General features: G+C 34.6%; 1 protein-coding gene across 4 annotated transcripts in view; it reads left to right on the forward strand.

Annotated features, from left to right (window-relative positions):
* Positions 1 to 5,466: 5,466 nt before the first annotated feature.
* The window catches only part of LOC111055185 (protein SSUH2 homolog), a 62,502-nt gene continuing 46,140 nt past the window's right edge, over positions 5,467 to 21,828 (forward strand). Inside the window, exon 1 of one of the 4 annotated variants that reach the window (XM_039442997.1) lies at positions 5,467 to 5,666. Coding sequence is in view for 1 of the 4 variants with exons in the window: in XM_039442996.1 (XP_039298930.1) it covers positions 7,543 to 7,568 (26 nt within the window). In the remaining 3 variants the exon portion in view is untranslated. Of the gene's footprint in view, positions 5,667 to 7,380; positions 7,569 to 10,693; positions 10,719 to 21,828 lie in introns of those variants that run through there. The other 3 variants (XM_039442999.1, XM_039442996.1, XM_039442998.1) reach the window with 3 other exon arrangements.

The following is a 21,828-nucleotide window of genomic DNA, read 5'->3' on the forward strand; positions in this document are numbered from 1 at the left end:
TACACTCTTACCCGGTCAAAACTGTAAAAATCGACAATAATCGACAGTAATCGGCTTGAGATAAAACAGTAAAAGTTGCGACATAAACGCCCTATACCATGGGATATCTACTTACGCTATTGTTTCTCTATGGTAATAGCGGGTATTAAATCAGGGTAACATTGAAATTGTGTGAGGAAAAATGTGTGGTGACATCACCAAGCCAGTTGATGGGTGTCTGTGTTTTGCGAGTAATCACACAGACTGTCTGTCGTTTATGTGTCAACACGTGATTTCAGCTGTCTGTCTTGAATTTTGATTCTGACTTATTCCATAATATATAAAGTATTCATAAAGTTCTATAGATTCACAAACACATGATGAATAATATTATTATACAAATCGCGTATTTCAAAATTAGTACAATACTTCCTGAGTGAGTTTCACAGCTCGGGAGGTTCACTACAGTCATGTGAAGGGAAGAAAGACATTGGAGGTGTAGGTGGTGATAGACAAAGGATGAGTGGGTGTGAAATGGGTAGGTGGTGACGACTAGTGAGGGTTGAATTTGCAATGACAATGGAAACGGAAAGAAGTTAGGACGAAGGACAATGCTATAGAAGGAAAATGTTGACAGAAGAGGGCTCAACTTCATTGTTTTTATGTTTCAAAACTACACTCAAGTTTACACTACAGCTATTCATTTGTTTTATTTTTGTCATTGCATAATAATCGTAAAATTGTTGATTGAACCATTACGTAAATAAATATATTTTGTGAATTGCAAACTTTGTCAATCACTCCCACAACAATAACCATGATAATGGTCATTGACTCCGAAGAGAGAAAGCTCTGAGACTAGTTAGATAGAAAGAAAATGAGAAAGAGAGAGAGAGAATATGAGAGAGAACGAGTAAAAAGGCTCACAATCAATGCATTAGACTTAGGCAGTGAACTGACGTGTGCTACTGTTCTGACTGTGTGAACAATACACTGCAATTGAACAATGCATTGGAACTAAAAACGCGCTTTCGACAGAACCGTTCAACCGATTTGTTTGAAATTAAATTTTAAATTCTTGAAAAAAATTGCCTTTAAAATGACTACCTACCTGCATTAGTTAAATTTTTACTTATTATAGAAGTTATCAATTGTAAAAACTTATTCAGATAGAAAAAAATGTATTAAGTGAATTGCATACTTTGTCAATCACTCACTCGCACAACAATAACCACGATTAGTGATGGGCGATTGTGAAGTGTTACTATCGAACACTTCGATAGTTTTTGCCTAGCGATTGTTTCGATAGTTGCTGAAACGAATGAATACTATCGAAAAACACTTCGGATTCCTTAACGAAGTGTGTTTTTCGATAGTAAACCTCTCGTTACCGTTTCATTAGAAACACTTCCCTTTCGTTTCGAATACTTCGGAAACGAATTGATTGTTGGCATTGGCGACATAACCTCTTAATCTTAATACTTTATATGCTATTGATTAGTGATTACTTTATAATAATATCGATTTTTAATGTAGGCCTTATTAATATTTCTTATTATTTTGATATTGTTTATGTTGGCTTTACTTGAACTAATAAATGGAAATATTCACAAAACTCAAAAAATATTCACAAAATTCACAAAACAGTTTGAATAAATACTTCAACTATTTAAATAATATTAAGGAAAACTATTTTTTCAACAATCTGAATAATATTACCATTTAACAATGTAATCTGAGCAATGAGTCATTTTATAATGTTTATATCAAAATTTGCAGGCTAATTTTTGCTGTTTTCTTCAAAAATTTTAATATTTCTATTCAAAAATACAATTTGACCTATTTTCTCTGAGCCCGCAGTCGGATGCGCCTGTCTTTTGTGATTAGGCCAGTTAAAGAGAATATCCCAACTATTCGATCAGGACCTTTCGAATGGCTTAACGAGAGGTTTACTATCGAAGTGTTTTATTCGATAGTTTTTCTTAACGATAGTGAACATTTCGATTGTTGAAACACTTCGCTATCGCGCATCACTAACCACGATATGGTCATCTGGTCACTGACTACAGCTCCAAAGAAAGAAAGCTCTGGAACTAATGAGATAGAAAGAGAGAGAGAAGAGTGAGAAGGCACTCAATCAGTGCGTTGGGCTTAGGCAGTGAACTGACCCTGTGCTACTGTTCTGACCGCGTGAACAATACAATCCAATAATTGAACAATGCATTGGAATTAAAAGCGCGCTTCCAGCAGAACCGTTCAACCGATTTGTTTGAAATTAACTTTTAAATTCTTGAAAAAAATTTTCATTTAAAATGACTACCTACCTGCATTATTTAATTTTTTTCTTAATATAAAAATTATCAATTGTAAAAACTTATTCAAATTGGTAAAAAATTATCATATGGTAGCGAGTTTTAAAACTTTAAGCTGATTGCAAAACAGTCTTGGTCTTTCATATTGAACTAAAAATAAGTAAGTAATCACATGAAGTAATTTGACCCCAACAGTGCTGCTATCTATAGGGCTAGAACCACAATTTTTTCTATGCTGTTTCGCCTTAATGTATAAAAAGCTATTCTTTTTTAAAAACTTTAAATTATTGTAACCATTGCTACTACCTGGATCGTTATTTCTCATCCTATCATACCTTCCCTCAGCCCTGCCTAATATCACATACCTACCTTCTTTGACTTTCCTATCACACATTTTCCTTTAAGGTGTGATATCTTACCTGCCTATATTACATGAGAAACCATATAGTTGGCAATGTATTTTCCCTCTTATTTTTCCAGCACACCATATCATTTTAGCAATTTTGTACTATTTTTATTATTTGTTTTTATTCTTATTCTAAAATTATCCTAAAATTAAAGCTGATATACTAAATAAACATTTTGCAACAGTAGGACAGACTTATGCAACTAATCTGATTCAAAATAATAAAATAAATATTCCTGACTCAAACTCTGTACAACCGCTAGATAGTTTTTTATAAATCCAACAAATGTCTTTGAGATAAGTAAATTTATTCACAAACTTAAACCAAATTCGTCTCCGGGTGCAGATAACATTACAGGTGAATGCATGAAAAAAATTGCAATGTTTATTACCCCTTAGAGTTTATTTTCAATAAGTGTTTACGGGAAGGATATTTCCCCAAGAGATTCAAAATTGCCCTCATAAAACCAATACCCAAATCCAAAGAGCTTGAAAATCCTCAAAATTATGGACCTATAAGTCTACTCAGTAACCTATCGAAGATTATGGAGAAAATAGTAAAAGTTAGATTTATGACGTTTCTGAAAAAATATAATTTCATCGAGAAAAATCAATATGGATTTCAAGAGGGTAGATCTACAAAAGATGCAGTCTTGCATTTGACAAGTATTATAAACAAAAACTTTAATAGCAACAAAAAACCCTGACCTGGACCTGATCTTGGACCTGGCAAAGGCTTTTGATTCAATTCCTCATACTATACTGTTGAATAAACTGCAAAATAGTGGCATAAGGGGAGAAGCAAAAGAATTATTTGCGAGCTATCTAACAGACAGGATACAAATTTTAAAATTGAATAATGAAACTAATTCACAAAATATCAAAGATTATGGTCTTCCACAAGGAACAGTATTATCACCTCTGCTTTTTTTATATACGTGAATGATTTGTTGAAGACTACTATTCCGAATGGTGTTGCTCTTTCTTTTGCTGATGATACTGCCTTGGTATTTTCAGGATCAACATGGAAAGGTGTTTTTGACGATGCAAATCGTGGGCTTTTCATGGTTAAGTCATGGTTGAATAGTCATATCCTCACATTAAATACAAGCAAAACAAAATATGTAACATTTTCTCCTAATAATAGTGGCCAGCCACCAGAAAAGTTGAATTTATTCATTCATAATCACAATAGAATAATTCAAAACTGCACTTGACCATCAATAGAGAGAGTAGAATCAATAAAATACTTAGGTGTGATAGTAGATCGAAATATTAGATGGGACATTCATATTAACCAACTATGCCATAAACTTAAATATTTAATCAATATACTGTATTTTACAGAATAAATGCATTAAAGAACTTAGATATAATAAGAACAATTTATTAGGCCTATGCCTACTCGCTTTTCTATTACAATATTGAAGTTTGGGGAGCAGCCTATGATACCCACTTAAAAAAACTATTCCTAATCCAAAAACATATTATTAGAGCGTCGCTAGGTAGGCCCAGGCGTTATCCCAGCAGGAATATCTTTGAAGAAATTGGCTTACCCACGCTACCGATACGTCAAACCTACATAACAAATTTAATCTTATTCCTGAACAAAAATAATCACCTTTTTACTCCTCGAACTGTTCCTTATAATATACGTCCCACTGTACCTAACACGTTTAATATAGATTTTACAGCATTAACAACGTGCAAACGCCAATTTGAGTATCAAATAAGTAAGTTGATAAATAAAATCCCAGAAGACTTTATCAATACAAAAATAACTAAAACTAAACTTACGGTAACTCAATACAGGAATGGGTGAAAATAAATCATTACTTTAAAATTCCCAATTGATAAACAAAATATATTTTTCATTTTTTCTTAAATACCGTATGAATAATGTTATTAATAATGTTTATTGAAGTATGCAAATGTCCACTAGTCTATTTTGAAATTCTAGTGCTATTTAAAATATTTGAAGTATCTTGGTTATATTATATAATATGATTATTTATATTACATTGAGTATATGATTTTTTATTTTTATTTGTCTATTTGTATTGTACTGGTCAAGATTATATTATGAAGAGCTGTATTAATTTTAAAATCATGTTAAAATATAGGTAAGAAATGTTTTGAAATCGTGGCTAGAGCACAAGATTTCTTTTTCTAGCCACGCCAATTATTTAACTACAAATTATTTATTCATTTTCATATAAAACTGTTGTTAATTGGTGAATAAAGTTTGATTTGATTTAATATTGTAATTGTTTTATTGTAGGCTATATTGTCTTTTCCAATTGTATTTTTAAATCTAAATTATAATCTAATTCAATTGAAATACTGCTGTATTGATGTAAACGAAGATCATTTCTAACATATTTTATAACCCTTATAATCATAACAATGTTAGTAAAGAAACATATTAAATTAATTTGCTATGAAACATTTCCAGTAGACCGTGATTCAATTCATTTCCACTCCACAATTTATTATTTAAGTGCACAGTGACTTCCCGAACATACCTACTTTATTATAGATGTCGTGGTTCAATTTTAATAGTTTGTTCACTACGTAAATATATTATAATAGCTAGTTTGTAATGAATAAATATAAAGTGACCTGGCTGGCTTGACCTGGAGCACAAATTTTTGGTCGCACCTGATCAATTTATTCTGACATGACTTAGCAACTGTTTATAGGAAATATGGACAACGATTTATATCCATCCAAAACGAAATTATTGTAATGAACTCTTCCAAAGTATAGTGAGATTCACTTCGAACTGTCAGCACCGGTTCCGGTTGCATTGCAAGCATTGATATTATTCATTAAGTGAATCTTAAAACAGTTACAGTGAAGTGTGGGGTAGAAGGGAAGTTCAAAGAGTGGTGAGGGATTTTCAAGTTGGTGGGGTGGCATCACTGAACACATTTCCATTCAAACCACAGCCAGACTCGCTAGACCAGGTGAGTGCAGTTTGCTACTATTGCTAATATTTTACAATAATATAAATCACTTTCAGACTTGCTAAGTGTACTAAGCACGATCCGCATTAATAAAACTATTTTTTTCCTTCCCAAAAGATATCAAAGTTACTGCAATGCATAATCTAATATTACCTTGAAACTATAGAACGTATAGAAATCACTTAAGCCTACCTATAATAATTGATTCCCTGAAAAGATTTAAGTAAAAATCGAAATCACTGCAATGTATGCTATTAGAAAATACTTCCCACCACTCACTACCTAAATTAATACTGGACTAGAATTTTTATAACCTGAAACTATTTATCATTAAAATGTGGTACGGAAATTACTGCAATCAATTGATTCACTATCTACTGTTCAATAAAACTATTCGTAAATATTGCATAAAACACTGCATTGAATTCTATACAAAGCGAAACAGCACTTTTTCATTCATACACTCACTCATTAACAGAAACAAATATCTACTGAACCAAAAACTTACAAATGTTGGTGGTATTTTCCGTTGAACCACGTCTAGACGATTTTGAAAATATTCAAATAATATATACACAACATCAGAGTTTTTTTGAGCTTTACGAGAACTAACACAACTGTCAAAAAATGCTCAAATTTTGAGTAGTTTTTTACAAAGCTTCACCCAAGGTTTGAAAATTGTGATACAATGACTCTAGTATTAAGCTAGAAATCTGTGTTTTTCTTTGATTTCAAAATACATTTTGAAGCGTTAGTTTAAGAACAATCAAACATGATACACAGAGGAAGTGATGCATTTGTAGATTTCAGGAATACAAACCAAATCACGCTTTAGTTTTTATTAGCGTTTTCCCAACATTTTCCAGCTGAATCACAGTATTTTTCATAATATCTAAATCCCAATAAAAATATCACTATGTGGGAAAGAATGTTTTTATCGCACGCAATTATTAGTCTAAGATATACCGAGATTCTTGCAACCTCAACCTCATAAGAGCTACCGTACATAATTTTAATAATGAAATATGTATAAATATTATAGTGTCTTGGATCGTCCTATAACAATTCAATCAACCCACCTCATCTGAGTAATTCTCTTCCGGAGTAGATGGTATCTATTCCAGAGAGAGGTTGTATAAAATGTATATTGTACATTTTAACAGTTTCTCCTCTGAAAACATATTTTTAATTATTCTCTTGTTTCTCGCCACTAAAGTCGTTCATCCTGTAATTTTCGATAGTCAATGTTTTCTTTTCTTGAGGAGTTGAGTGCCCCATTTCCATTTTAGCAGTACAGTAAAAATTAATAAACGTTTTTAAATCACTGTAAATTGAAAAATTTCAATAGTTTATAATTTCATCAATCAGTATGAAATATTTAATAAGAATAAATTTTAAATTGATTGACGTCATTACCAAGAATTTTTAAGAAGAAAATTTTCAAATTTCATATCATTAAAGTACTATTTCTTCCTGGTTTCTAAATGACCGATCAAAATGTGAATCAATCAATACTCATTCTGGATGCTTGAACGGCGTAGTAGGCTTTTCATATATTTCGTCTTCTAAAATTACTATTTGTATTTACACGAAAGGCTTCTTTTCCCCAACGGTACTTTACAGTATTCAGTCTAAATGGCCACGATTTGTGGGGAGTAGTTCTTAATTGAGTCTAATCCAATCCAATCACTGCTTTCTCTGTATAACAACTTTTGAAATAGTGTTGGTTTAGTTTTGCATAAAGCATCACCATTATTTTGACGATTCCAATCGTGCTTGTCAAAATTTCAATCGTGAGCGAAAACACGTGTCAAAAAAATTTCATCAGAAGATATTTGTGAAATATATCAGATTTGATAACTGACTGCGATTTATCATGAGATCGAGTAGTGTTAGAACCAGGTGGGTTGTAATTTATTTTTGTATTCGTTTAATCATTATATGAGTGAAATATGATGAGTTTTGGAAAAAATCCTTCTGTGTTATATATGTTACACAAAATCAATACCCCTGTTGACATATTATAAATTTAGAAATATGCTTTTTTTATTCTTCTCTTGTCTATCAGTTACTTTACATCGCGACTGTGCTACCCTATATACACGAAAAATGACTGTATTTGTTTTCAAAGCTATGTAAAATACTAGTTTACGTGTTCGCTGGTGGCTACTATATTTATGGTCTCTATGACATATACTATCAAGAAAACAATAATAATTCATAAAATTAAATTAAATTGAAGTTTTCTTCAAGTTGAGAATCTTGTTTGCTAACAGGAGTAGAATACATTTAGAACAATAACTGAAATAACAATGCTTCATTCATACTTAAGTGAATTTAATATATTTAACCATTGTCATAGTCCATTCTATTTTGCAACCTCTGTTTAATAATTTTATTCAATGAAGCTCAAATTGATCTGAAGCTGAATTTTTTATTTATTATAAAACAAAAACATATTTGAAAGCAACAGATGACTATAAAATATTTGAAGGTTATAAGCGAAAAGTGACAAACAAGCTGAAGTTTTAAGTAGACCATTGATGAAAACAAGAAGCAGTGAGCCTAATTTTGACAAGTGGCACATTTTGAGAAGACTGGTGAGCGCTTGTCTACTTGTCTCAAATCTCCATGGCTTTCACCCAAGCAAAGCATCATCTTGGATGATTTGACATTGTTCTCATGATTTGCTTTGTGTTTCTTACCAATTTATAACAGCTAGACGTGTTCTATTCTTACTTGACGCATCTAATTTTATCGCATCTTACTCAAAAGCGATCTTTTAATATTCAATAGGCCATAGCCTTTCCCAATTTGCCTGACTCTCTTAGTGTAGACTCAACAAACAACAAAAAAATCCATCGGAATTAGAATGACAGATTCCTGCAAGCATAGGTCGGTCAATCAATGGACCGCACACTAAAAGCTTTAACTTATCTCACAGCATTATTGTACGGTACAATCATAAATTGACCTATCACTGATATGCTAAAGTTCAAATAGAAACAAAGAGTTAGAATCAAAAGTATGAATATCATCAACTCCACAATCGAAAAAGTGCATAAAAGCTACAATGATTTAAAAATGAATGTAATTCAATTAATCGCTTATTTACCTTTTATGAGAATGGCAACGTAGTGCACTTTTCTAGTGATTATTTCTACAATTATTCATTATTCAATTGACATGCTCAATATTGCTGATTACAGTTTATCTTCAAGTGTAGGTTTAGTAGGTGTTATTTAAAAATTATGTTTAGGGTTGGGCAGGGAGGTATGGATGATTTGAAATAACAGTTACACGCACTCATTTTTAAACGAAACTCAAAACTTATTTTTTTAGTGTGTACCTTGGATGTTGCCATTATAAAAATTTGAAAGGAAAAAATTAAAACATTGATTATGTACGTAAAATAACATCTGTTAAATGCTGTCCGTTTTTGTCCATTCTCTCCTGTAGACGTTGTGAGAAGTTGTCTATACGTACTCCTCTGAAGCTTTGCAAGTGGTGCTACTGCTCGAATTTATAGTGTTATTTTTTCACTCAGGGCTTCAAGGGTTCGTGGTTTGTTTATGTATACACGTGCTTTCAGGTATCCCCTTGAAACTTATTATTGGCCCTTACTTTTTTAATATTACTTTCTGATCAAAATTTAAGTGTAAAATGACACACTTTTAGGCCGTTTTTAACTCTTTATTGAGTTTAGAGGCGAAAACCCATGGTGTGACTCAAGAATATTGACTAAAAATAAAAGGATTTTGAAGCCATGGTAATGTTTTTGCTTTAACATATCATATATATCTGACCCTTTGACCATAAGAATTTGATCGTTGAAAGCTATTAACTTTTTATTTCATGTATGGAAATACTTCTAGTACTGATACTACCAATTTATCTAGTGTAAATTGGATACCAAAGGGGGGCTATAGCCCACCCTAGCCACACTTTGGATCCGCCACTGACCCAGTACATTAGGTCTATTGATTTGTACTGTAAAATCGGCTTCAGCCTCCTTGTTGGCTTCTACAACTCGTTTATCACTAAATCCCAACAAACGTCCTATTGAATTGACTGGGCTGGAATCTAACTTGGCATTGTTCAAAGCTGAGCATTTCAAGGTACATGGATCATCGACAGTCAATGAGAACTGTTTGCCTCAGTTATGTAACCTAGCTCTAAGCAGGGTGGCAATAGTTTGAAATTCAAAACTGCCCTCAGGATGCTGGAGATCCAGCTCAAATTCACCACTCATATCCAGCATCACCTTGGATGTGATATCCCCTTTTTCCTTCTCTTCTTCTTTCACTCCAATCTTCCATCTATTGCCTCTGGTTCCAACATTATGTACATAGCCATACCAATGATTTGTCATATTTGAATTGTCAACTGATGTTAGCTCCTGATGTGTCAGTGCCGGGTCAGTTAATGCTGATTTCTTCAAAATATAATTTGATAGTTTTGGTGCATAATAGTGCAGCATATTGTTGTAGCCTGCCTCAACATTTGGTATTGAATTACAGCTGGTAAAGCTGATGAGACCAACTTCCCATTCACCAGTGCTTGTATCAAGAGGTGGGTAAAAGTCACTTTTCAATACAGATGTATTACCTCCAAAGCAGGTCTTATTACGTCATGGTCTTGACTGCTCAATGTACTATTGCACAATGATTTGCAATATGTTCTTACTCAGTATATATATATATAGATGGGAAGACAATAGGAAATAATAATACATGTCTTTAACACAAATGTCCACAAATATGAAAATAGAGATCTTCCTGCTTCTGATCATAGTTATATTTGTTCCTTGCTGCCAGTGCTGGCCCTTGATGCATGTAGTTGATAAACTCCTGCGGCGGTCTCAGGTTGCCGAATCTGTCAGAGTAGTGGATGACATCATTCTTTTTCAGATAGCACACCCAATGTGTACCAGTGCCAGTACTGCTGTCAAGATTGATGATACCGCATTCTTGTCTCAATGGTCCTGCATCCCGCATAAACACACCTCGGAATCGTTTCAGCTTTAGACGACACACATACTTGTAGAGATCGGTAAGTGTACGGTCAGGCAGAGCAATAACCATCTCCTGCATTGACAGCGGTGTGCTCCATTTCCCATCCTCTGTTGACATCTCAGATAAAGGTCTTAAATCTCAGACCTTTACCTTTCTTGGACGATGTCTGCTGACATCTCACATATAGACCTTCACCTTTCTTGGACAATGTCTGCCGCCATTTCAGATCTTTCCTGGAATTCTTCTTATGACTTCTTGCTCCTCCACCAAACTTTGCCTTGGCCTTCATGATGTTGGTGACTGCTAGTGCTGCTGCCCTATCTGCCAATCCCAAGTCCAAAGATGCTGCTACACTCCAAGCTTGCTCTGCCAACACGTTGTCAGCTACTGCTCTGCTTGCCGTTTCGCCACCCCTCAAATAGGCAATACCATGCTTCTTGCAGGCTTGATCAAGTTTGTTGATTCCTGGATCACCTCTTGCTTATCGATTTGCTTCTGGTCCACTTTGCTTCTGGAAGTTTTGTTTCTGGCCCACAGTACTGATAGCTGGCGATAGAAAGTTCAAATGGTAGAACATCGATTGCCTTATTAACTATTGCACTGGTAACGTTTTTGAGAGCTGACAAAACTCCTCTACCTCCAGGCATGGCCCTAGGGACTTTGCCGCCCTGGACGAGATCGGCAACTGCCGCCCCCCCTCCTTGCAAGTATCTCGTCTTTAATTGTTAATCACGGGTTCCACACCTCCTTGAGTGATCACCTAACGCGGGTTACACATTGGGCGGTTTCTGCTGGGGCGGTAATTTTGCCATCGCCACCGTTCGAGTAGTAGTCTATGGACTTGAATGGAAGCTTACACACTGGGCGGCAGAAACGCCGCACAGCTATATTGCCATTGGCGGCAACTGTGCAGCCGTCCACTGCCACTGCGGCTGGCGGTGTTTTTGCCACTCTTGTCTATGCAGTGGCGTACGTGACCAAATGAGCGTTAACACATTTGGTGGTTTTCTACAGTTGCCGCTGATCAGTCGTCTTTCCCAGTTGCTCCAAGTCAGAGGTCTTAGAAAATCAGCCTTTTAATTTATGTCTTGTTGTAAAGTTTGTAAGTTGTTTATAACATTTATTTATTGTTTTAAGTGTTTGTGGTTGACGAGTGTGAGAAAATGAGTAAGTCGATAGACAATATCATTATCAGTAAGTTGTTAATATCATTTGTAGAACAGAGGCCAGTTTTCAATATATTGTTTGAATACATGAGAAAAGACCAGAACCATGTTTTTGATGTAAAATTCCCTTGTGCTAATACAGAGTGGCCCAAAAACCTCGTATTTTAGGTTCATTTTCCAGTATTGAGCTATTTCCAGCAAAATCAGTGATCGAACAGAAAAATTTGCTTTTTCCTTTTTCAAGATCATATAATTCTGAATGAAATGAGATCATTCGGAACTCTCTATCTCCAATGAATACTGAGTTATGATTTTTCAAATATGAGTGATATTTTAAGAGAAAAAAATCAACCATATATCCCGATTACAATCCAGATGTAAAATTCAAAATCCCTCTGGGCGTAATTGTGTGCTCTAAAATCTGAGACTAGGTAGAACGCTCTATCTCATACAGATTTCCAGGTACACTTGACAACAATGCTCATTGTATTGTGAAAAACACCTCATTTTTAGCTTCAACCATCATCACCATCTATAATGTCCTCACAGTGCTATTTCGCACAATGATATAGGCCTAAGCTCATGAGATTATGTTCTATGAGAATCACCCATTAGTTGACTTCATCTCAGTATTTCCTAGTGGAGAGGCGCGCGAGGACACAATCAAGGTTCGCTTAAGGATCAAACTATCAAAATGAAAAAGTTTTCTTAGGAAAACATTTTTTTTTTCAATCACTACTTTCTGAGACATGAGCGCCTAAATTTTAAATTTTTGGTACAGAACATTTCAAATTCGGTATGAGATGAATCCATAAAATTCAAAGGATGAATTCTTCATGGTAAATTTTTGGGACAGAACATTTCAAATTCGGTATGAGATGAATTCTTAAAATTCAAAGGATAAATTCTTCATGGTATTTTTGATTTGATAAAACAGAAATTTTCTGAAAATGTCAGTTTTTAAGAATGTTATTCAATTTACTAAAAATGACAAAAAATAGCTTTTAGTTGGGTTTTTTTGTAAATTGAATAACTTTCTCAAAAATTGATATTTTCAGAAAATGTTTCAAAATTTTCTTGTTTTATTCAATCAACAATACCATGAAGAATCTATGTTGTACCTAATTTGAAATGTCCTGTTCCAAAAATTTAAACTTTGGGCGTTCATATCTCAAAAAGTAATGATTGGAAGAAAATGTTCTCCTAAGAGAACTTTTTCATTTTGATATATACCGGTACAAATTGAAAAACTTTGAAAAATATCACCAGTACAAGAAAGCTTATTTTTAGCCTTTGCAAAGCCTTAAGACGTAGACTGCAACATAGTATTAGGCCCACTTAACTTGCTAAGTAATTAGAACTACAATTTCTACAAGTTTGTTTAACACACCTGTTTAATGTTTAATTAAGTAGAACTTGTCTGACATTTGCATGGGGAAATTCCTTCACCAATTCTTCAAGATCTGGGGACTGAACTATTTTATTTTCGCTAGACCACTCAGACGTTCCTGGGACATTGTTGATCTTAGAAAAGTCTTCATTAGCTCGAGGTTGAAAAGCTTCTTATATTATTTTACCATTCACTTTTGATATTATGAATTTATTATTTATTTGTGTTTTAAAATTTTCCGTTCCTTTAAATTTGCCGCCCCCAAAACCTGCCACCCTGGGCGGCCGCCCGGTCCACCCACCCCTGGGGCTGGGCCTGTCTACCTCGATACCTCTTTCTCTCTCTGCGGATTACCATCTAATGTTTTTCAGACATGTTGTCAATTGGTTTTATACCTTCAGGTGATGAAGCTGAATATGATGAAGCAAGACCCAAACATTTGATCATCTTAGATTTCAATCTAGTGTGATCCCAACCTATTGCTCTTTTCAACATGTTTTGTAAATCAGGTATACTGGATATATTTCTTAACGACCTCAATGATAAGCTCTCAGAATCTTCAATCCAAATATCACTTGTTCACCCCATCCAAGTCTTCGATTGGATCTCGCATATCTGTCAGTATAGAGTTATTTATACTTGGGTATCATCAAGTCTTTTGAACTTTGGCAGCCATGACCAAATGAGATCTTTGAATATAATCAGATTTGTAGTGTCACCAGTCCTCTCCCACTATGCCCATCATTCCTTATCAGTGGATAAATTGTCTTCTTGTACTTGGCATCATTGGAGTCTATAATACGTCAAACTGGGTCATAGTTTTTTCTATACAAATTGGTCAAATAAAGAATGCATTTGTATGCATTTGAGTCAGGTGATGTCACAAGTTGATTGTTGGGCTTCTTTTTTAAAATCAGCTCACATAGTCCAGGTGTTGCATCAAAAACCATTCTATGTTCTTCATCTGTAGGGTCAGTCAGCTCAATCTTTGAGCCATCAGTTGCAAAGGCTAGATGTTTACTACCCAAATAATACTTGTTTCTAACTATTCTTGGTCAAAATGTAGTATCTGCACTACTATCATTCAACATTGCTCTATAAACATATGGTCCCACTTTGGTTCCACTCAATCCACTTTGAGTATAAATGTTATGCACTTGCTTAGGACTGCTATTATTCAGCAATGCCTCAATATCCTCTTCCTCCTCCTTCTCCTCCTCCTCCTCCTCCTCCTCCTCCTCCTCCTCCTCCTCCTCCTCAATAATTTTCTTGCAACTGCTGAATTACTTGGAGATGGAGTGGAGCCTGCTGCATTTCCAAATGATTCATAGGTCGGTGACTCCTCCTCCTCCTCCTGCTCCTCAACAACATCTAGTTGTGATGGTAATGGATGTCTCACACGTCTGGGTCAGATTGGAGTTGTTGGTGGTGTAGGCAGTATAAGCCAATGTTGCTCTGTTAATGGTTGAGCCAGTGGCTGTTGCTGAGCTAGAGGTGCTTGCTGCTGAGCTGGAGGTGGTTGCTGCTGGGCTGCAGGAATCTGAAGAGTCTCAATAATTTTTTCCAGTGGTTCAGTTAGCGGTTTGAAATGTTTTGCATGTTGATCCTCTGTCAATTCTCTCCCAAGTGTGAGCTCTTTATGATTTCTCTTGATGCTACATCTTAGCTTTGCAATCTCCTTGATGGTAGGAGCAACCTCCTCCATGGTATTCTGATGAGGTCAAACCATCCTGCTTGCCTCACAATAATAGACTGATCCTCTACTAGGCTTACACCTCAGCTAAATAGGTGTTAAGAACATTTCTGTAGCACCCCACATTCTTTCTTAATAACCAATCAATGACAAGGAATGCATGTGCAGCTGATGACCAAACCTTGTTACACATGTCCTTGAACTGATCAAAGGTCATGTTGGCTCCAACATGGTCTCTATACAGATGCTTCAAGTTTAGCTTATCCTGTTCAAACATGATTAGAAAATTTGCATTGTCACGAATCAGCTGTTTTGGAATGGAGCTATAGGTCTGTGCCAAATAAAAAACATCAACATCACTGTGTCTGCCTGCACTAAAGTATTTTCTGATGGCATCTTGTTGCTCACAAATTATGTCATCAAAGATAATTATTGAATTGGCAGGCAGTTCATGTGGTTCAGGTATTTCCTCACTTGTATCACACTCTACATATTCCATCTCATCACCTAGTCCTTGCATGATGGTTTTAAGTAACTTGTACTTGGACTGAAATGTAGTCTTTGAAAAAAGGTGTATATTTGAAAAATGTATTCCTTCCAGATCAGAAAGCATGTTGAACAACAGATTTGTTTTACCACACCCTGAAGGTCCACATATAATGGTTGGGGAACAAAGGACCATGCCACTTCTTCTTATTGTCCATTTCCAGACAACAACCTTTTACCACCCGATCAAAATCAATAACTTAAAATAAGTTTTGCTGTTGTACAACCTCTCTCATCCTAGACCAAATCACTTTTGTCAATCCATGAGTCATGACTTGAACTGTATCCTTCCCAACGCACTAGCAGCTTGGCCCCTCTTTTCCTCAAAACCTTTTCAATCTCAAAGACACTTGGCACTTTTGTCTTTACAACTTCTTCAGAGTAAAACCCTCCATAAATTGGCTCACCTCTATAGTCTTCCAATTCATATGCTACAGGTACTGTGGGACAGGGGTGCCCACAAGGGGGGGGGCATGGCGCAATTTGCGCCATCAACATTTTTGGGGGGGGGGGATGATTTTTTTTATATTTTATGTCAACATTTTGAATCATGGCTAAAAAATCGAGGTATTAAATAGAGATATCCTAATGTGTAGTTAATTTTAATACTTCTTCCCACCTTTACAATGTTATATTCTGCAAAGTGTAACTCAATATAAAGCATAAAAAATACAATTGATAATAATATCTTGTATGCAGGAATATTAGTAATTTCAAGCCTATGAGTTTGAAGGTAAATCTTTAAAAAAAATAAATTATAACTTCATCATCCACTATTATTCTGATTTCCTTTGTTTAATTTTAATTTTTAATGGTCCTGTGTTTAAGTTTCCTTGCTGTTGCAACTTAATTTTCTTAAAAGCACAATAATAAGTTAAATGTGATGTACATTTTAATCTAATAATCATTTTAATTTCGAAGGCGTTTTATGATGATATTAATGTCTCTGAAATGGGAATGCAATTATAAACAACATCGCAAACTAAAAGAATCTCCTCTTTTATGTGAGATGAATGATTTTTGTAAAAATATAATCGTGAAGTAAGATACGTTTGATTCAAAAAATCAAGAAATTTTGGATATTTTTCTCATTTTTACAGTCTCGACAGTTTTTCGATATAAACAGTGATGCAAGATCAATTTATGGCAACTCAGCTTATAGAGCATGAAACTTTCTCTCATTTAAGACCAATCGCAAGCTTCTATCATGTGTTGTATTCATTTTAGAGACTCTTTAATAACAGTAAAATCGCAAGAAAAATGAGAAAATAAAGATCATCATTCAATTGGCTGTAACTTTTTAACGGCATTGAAAACAGAAGTATATTTCATGGGAGTGAAAAGAGGAGAAAATTCATCACAACCTCCACTACTTTCTGGATTTTTTATCTGAAGTGTTCCACAAGATACGCAACGTTGCATATGCGAGACTATGAAAATGGGGGAAATATCACAAATTTCTCGCACATTCAAAGTTGCGTATCTTGTGGAACACTTCGGATAAAAAATCAAAAAAGTAGTCCTGCGCGACCAGTCAATTCATTGGAAATGAAATCTTATTATCTTTAATATTATATAGAGAATGCTTTATCTCGATAAATTCAAGGTTCTCGAGATTGAATGGAAAACTTAAAATAGTTCAAAATTTTGTGGGTGAAGTCGCCCTCTGGCGTGTGAGCAAATTTCAGATTAGAATTTAGCGCCCCAAAATACAGATAGAACGATCGAAAAAAATGCTTTCGGGGCTGTCTCCTGAAAAACGACCATTTGAGTGGACTATAAGTTGTTATCCTATTATATTAAGCGAGCAATTTCTGTATATCTGTTTGTATTTTTCTATTCTAATATCTGATATCTGGTTATATGGTTATTTATGTTCGACGGATCTCGAAAACGGCTCTAACGATTTTCACGAAATTCGGAATATAGTAGGTTTATGATATCAAAATTCGATTGCACTAGGTCTCATCCCTGAGAAAACTCCCTGAAGGACATGAAAAGGATAATTAATCCTTGGAAAAACAGATGATGATTTCGTCGTCTGTCGATAACAGAAGATGTGTGTGCCTGTGTGGGAGATCAGCTGTGTAATCAATTAGCTTATCGTATCTCGCGAGAAATCTAGAAATTTTAATTCACTCGATCAAAATACAGTAATCTGATTTGTTCACATGAGATGGTATATATCATAATATTCAAAGTTAATCATTATTTTACAGCTCTAAGTGATTAGTGAGTGTTATTTTGTTATTCAATTTGGTATGTAAACAATCTAAATTAGAACTTTTATGTTTTCAAATATTTGGACTGAGAATTTCACTTGAATTCAAGTCTATGAAACATAACCCACTTTTTGGAAGATTAAATATTCCAACTATAATTTTTATAGTGGATAAATAAGAAAATTCGAGGAAGAAACAGTTTTGGGCTGTGCCTGTTAGTCCTTCCCCAATCATTTCAAAGAATTGAGTTCTGTTTATCAATGAATAAATAACGAGCAAAGCTTGGTGCCCCGATATTTGGTATTAATAGATAGAATTTACAAAATGTACTTGTTCAGATGATATCTTTATTCCAAAAATCAAACCATTTGAAGATACATTTTGTTCGACTTGTGTTATTATTTACTCCTGTAATGTTAAAAAGTAAATACTACCAACAACACAATATCAGTGACAACCTGTTCCAATTTATGATAAATATCGGGGCACCGAGCTCCGCTCTGGGGTACCTACAAAAGCATATAAAAATTATTAAGAAAGAAAAAATTATAATAAATATTCATAGTTCATATAGAAAGGTTCTATCTAATCACAGTGGATTGAGATTAATTCGCAGAGGAATGCAAAAATTTTTCTCACAAAAGCATGTTTAATTTTAATCCTGATTAATTTCACGAGAAACAAATCACAGAAGACCATCTCAAAAAGATGGCTTATCTGATTGGTTCTACTGGAATTAATCAGGATTAAAATTTAACCGGCTTTTGTACAACTGCCACTAGGTACCTGATTGAATTAGGTACAAAAGTTCAACAGCTGAGTCATAATTTTGTCTGAGTCCCACACACATGCACTCGCTCACTCACTTCCACCATCAATAGACGACGAAATTATCAGCTGTTTCCAAGGATGAATAAATTCTTTTAATGTCCTTCAGCGAGTTTCCCTAGGGATGAGAACTAGTGCAATCGAATTTTTATATTATAAACATACTATGTTCTGAATTTCGTGAGAATCGTTAGAGCCGTTTTCGAGATCCGGTGAAATACAAACATAAACATCTAAACAGAAATTTCTCGTTTAATAGTATAGAATTTAGAATACCTAAACTTGCCGACATTATTGTATGAATAAAATCGTTCAAAATTTGTATGAATGTTCACCAAAATTGCTATAAAAGAATATCAATGATATTATTATTCAACTTTTTATAAGTAACCTTTACATTTAAAAAGCAAAGCCTCCCTTACTTATATTTTAATATCCTATTAAAATATTTGTATTGTAGTTATTCCTGATGTAATGTAGTACTTTCCAGTCCTTCCGAACAAGAACGGGTGCACTGCTAGTCTCAAAAATAATATGAAAAAGATACTTTATTTCTATTTTAAAAGAGATAAGAAACGATGGTATATATTTTTACAATATTATGAAAACAGAAAGAATTCCTCACTAGAACAAAGGTAGATAAGCTCTTTGGAAGATTAGAATGTAAGATGTGAATTGTATTGTCATACACTGACTAATGCAAAAAACTAAAGGGTTGGGAATTGGGATACTTTGGGGGGGGCATTACACTTGGATTGGGGGGGGCTTGCGCCATTGCCCTTGGGGGGGCTGGGCACCCCTGCTGTGGGACGTACACATGTTACTGTGAACAGCTCATTCGTCCAATTGGCTGGATATTCCTTGTCAAAAGTCTTTTTATACTTGCTTATTCTAACCTTGTCACCAGACACAATATCCCGATGAGGACCTGGATAGAACCTTCCTTCACACTCTGCCAGTGACGGCTCCAGGGTAAAATGCTTAGTACAGCCCAAATATAATATCATCAAAACTCACCATCTATGTTATTTCTTGTAGACCAAATCCAGTTTCCTGTTCTTGATGACAGCAAACTTATCAATGATGTCCTCGTGGAATGGTGTGGTGTTCATAAGCTCTTTTAGAAGTTATTTCTCTATTAAAATGACTGCTAGATCATTTAGACAGTCTTGGCATATGGAATTCCATAAATAGGTTTTTACTCTCTTCATGCAAGAGAATGAACACTCCACTGTACAACTGGTTGATGGGATTCTCAAAATAAGTGATCATGGAACCTAAACATGACTTAGTGCTATCACTGATAGAAACTCCTTTCTGCAAGTGAAAAGAAGAGGACAAGAAAGATTTGTTAGCCTCCAAAAGACCCAACCAATTCTTGTGGCACAAAAATCGGCTGATGAAAGTGGTTATCACCGAAGACATTTTCAATTAATGTGGTATAAGTGTAACTCGTGGTTATGTGGGAGCTCATACCTAAATAAACTTTTTTGTTGGGACTATCTGCTTGTTGGAGTGAAGCAAGGAACATGGAATTTTTTGGGCTTCGATAATTTGACCAGTGCTAAGCTATCATTCCAGAAGCATGAAGGTTCTACAGAACATATCAAGAATACTATTGGTTTGATAAATCTCAGAAAAAATATGAACACCATTTCAAATGCATTGAATGAAAATTATCATCTATTCGTTTCTAGATTCAATTAAAATGTTAGGCTCAACAGGATAGTGATGAAGTTACTGACTGATGTTGTACTTTTTCTATCAAAACAGGAACTAGCATTTCGAGACCACGACAAATCAATTGAGTCCATAAATAAAGGCAATTTCAAAGAACTTTTAAATTTATTACTCCAAACAAGTCCATTTGAAACAAGACAACATTATGAGAAAATAAAAAATGTATCCAGTCGTGATTCAAAGACCATCCAAAATGAACTGTTATCCATTATTTCTGATCATCTATGAGATACTGTTGAAAATGAAATCATGGAGTGTGATTTTTTTTCTGTTCAAGTGGATGACACCACAGACATCACACAAACATCGCAGTGTTCCATTATACTGAGATTTGTATCAAAAAAAGGTAAAGTGACTGAGAGATTTTTTGGATTTTCTGATGTTAGTTCAGACAAAATAGCTGATGCTTTTTTTACACTACTGGACTCTACAATAAGGAAGTTTTCATACCCACACAAACTAATATCGTAATGCTATGATGGTGCAAGTCTGAATGTCTGGAAATTTACATGGACTTCAGGCAGAAGTTAAGGAATCTGCACCTCATGCAATTTTTATACACTGCCTTGCACATAGGTTGAATCTAGTTTTAAAACAGAGTATCAGCTGCATCAAAGAATGTAGAGTATTTTTTTCCACAATATGTTTTGTGTCATCATTTTTTCATATGTCAGCTAAAAGAATGTACATTGCTGACTCAGTCATTATGAAACACATACCATTGGGTATTGACACAAGATGGACATCACATGGCAAAGTGTTAGAAGTTGTTGTTGAAAACTGGGATGGGTTCAAAGAAATCTTCCAAAACACTATAGATGACCCAACATGTGACATTTTAGCTATTCAGCAGGCAAGGGTGCTATTGAAAGACTCCAATTCTTTAATTTTCACATTCCTGTCACACGTTTTCAATGACATTTTTCATGTCTGTGATATTTTATTCAAAGTGTTACAGAAAAAGAATTTGGACATTAATTTTTGTGCTAAACAAGTGGATTCAACAAAGAAAATCATGAGTGAAAAAAGGAATGGAACCAGCTTTGAATGTTACTTTGAGCTAGCTGAAAAAAATCAGAAGTGAAACTGAAGAGAGGTGTGAGCTCAAAAGAAGAGTACAAACAGAAGTTGAAATTGCTATATTTTGAAATAATGGATCATATATCAATGGAAATCAATACTCGATACCAAGACATTGACAGAATCAACTTTCTTTGTCTGGCTGATGCATCCAACTTCCAGAAGTTTGCTCAGGATTTTCCTCAGCAAGATTTGGATAATTTGAAAAATACATATAGATCATTTTTCGATACCAACAGGCTGAAAAATGAACACTTTGAACAATTAATTACGACATAGCAGTCAGGTATTTATAAATAAAAGCTATTAGCTTCTACTTACATTAGTGTAGCGCTTTCGGACACTAGTTCCTTCATCAACACTGGCTGTCACTTCCGTTGTTGAATACATATGGTTATTAAGCAGCGTGGGTTGTGGGAGTGGCAGGAATTTTTGAACTGTTGGCGGCGGGGGTGGCGGGAATGTTTGAATTTGTGGATTAT

Source organism: Nilaparvata lugens, chromosome X, assembly GCF_014356525.2.
Source record: "Nilaparvata lugens isolate BPH chromosome X, ASM1435652v1, whole genome shotgun sequence".
NCBI lineage: Eukaryota > Metazoa > Arthropoda > Insecta > Hemiptera > Delphacidae > Nilaparvata > Nilaparvata lugens.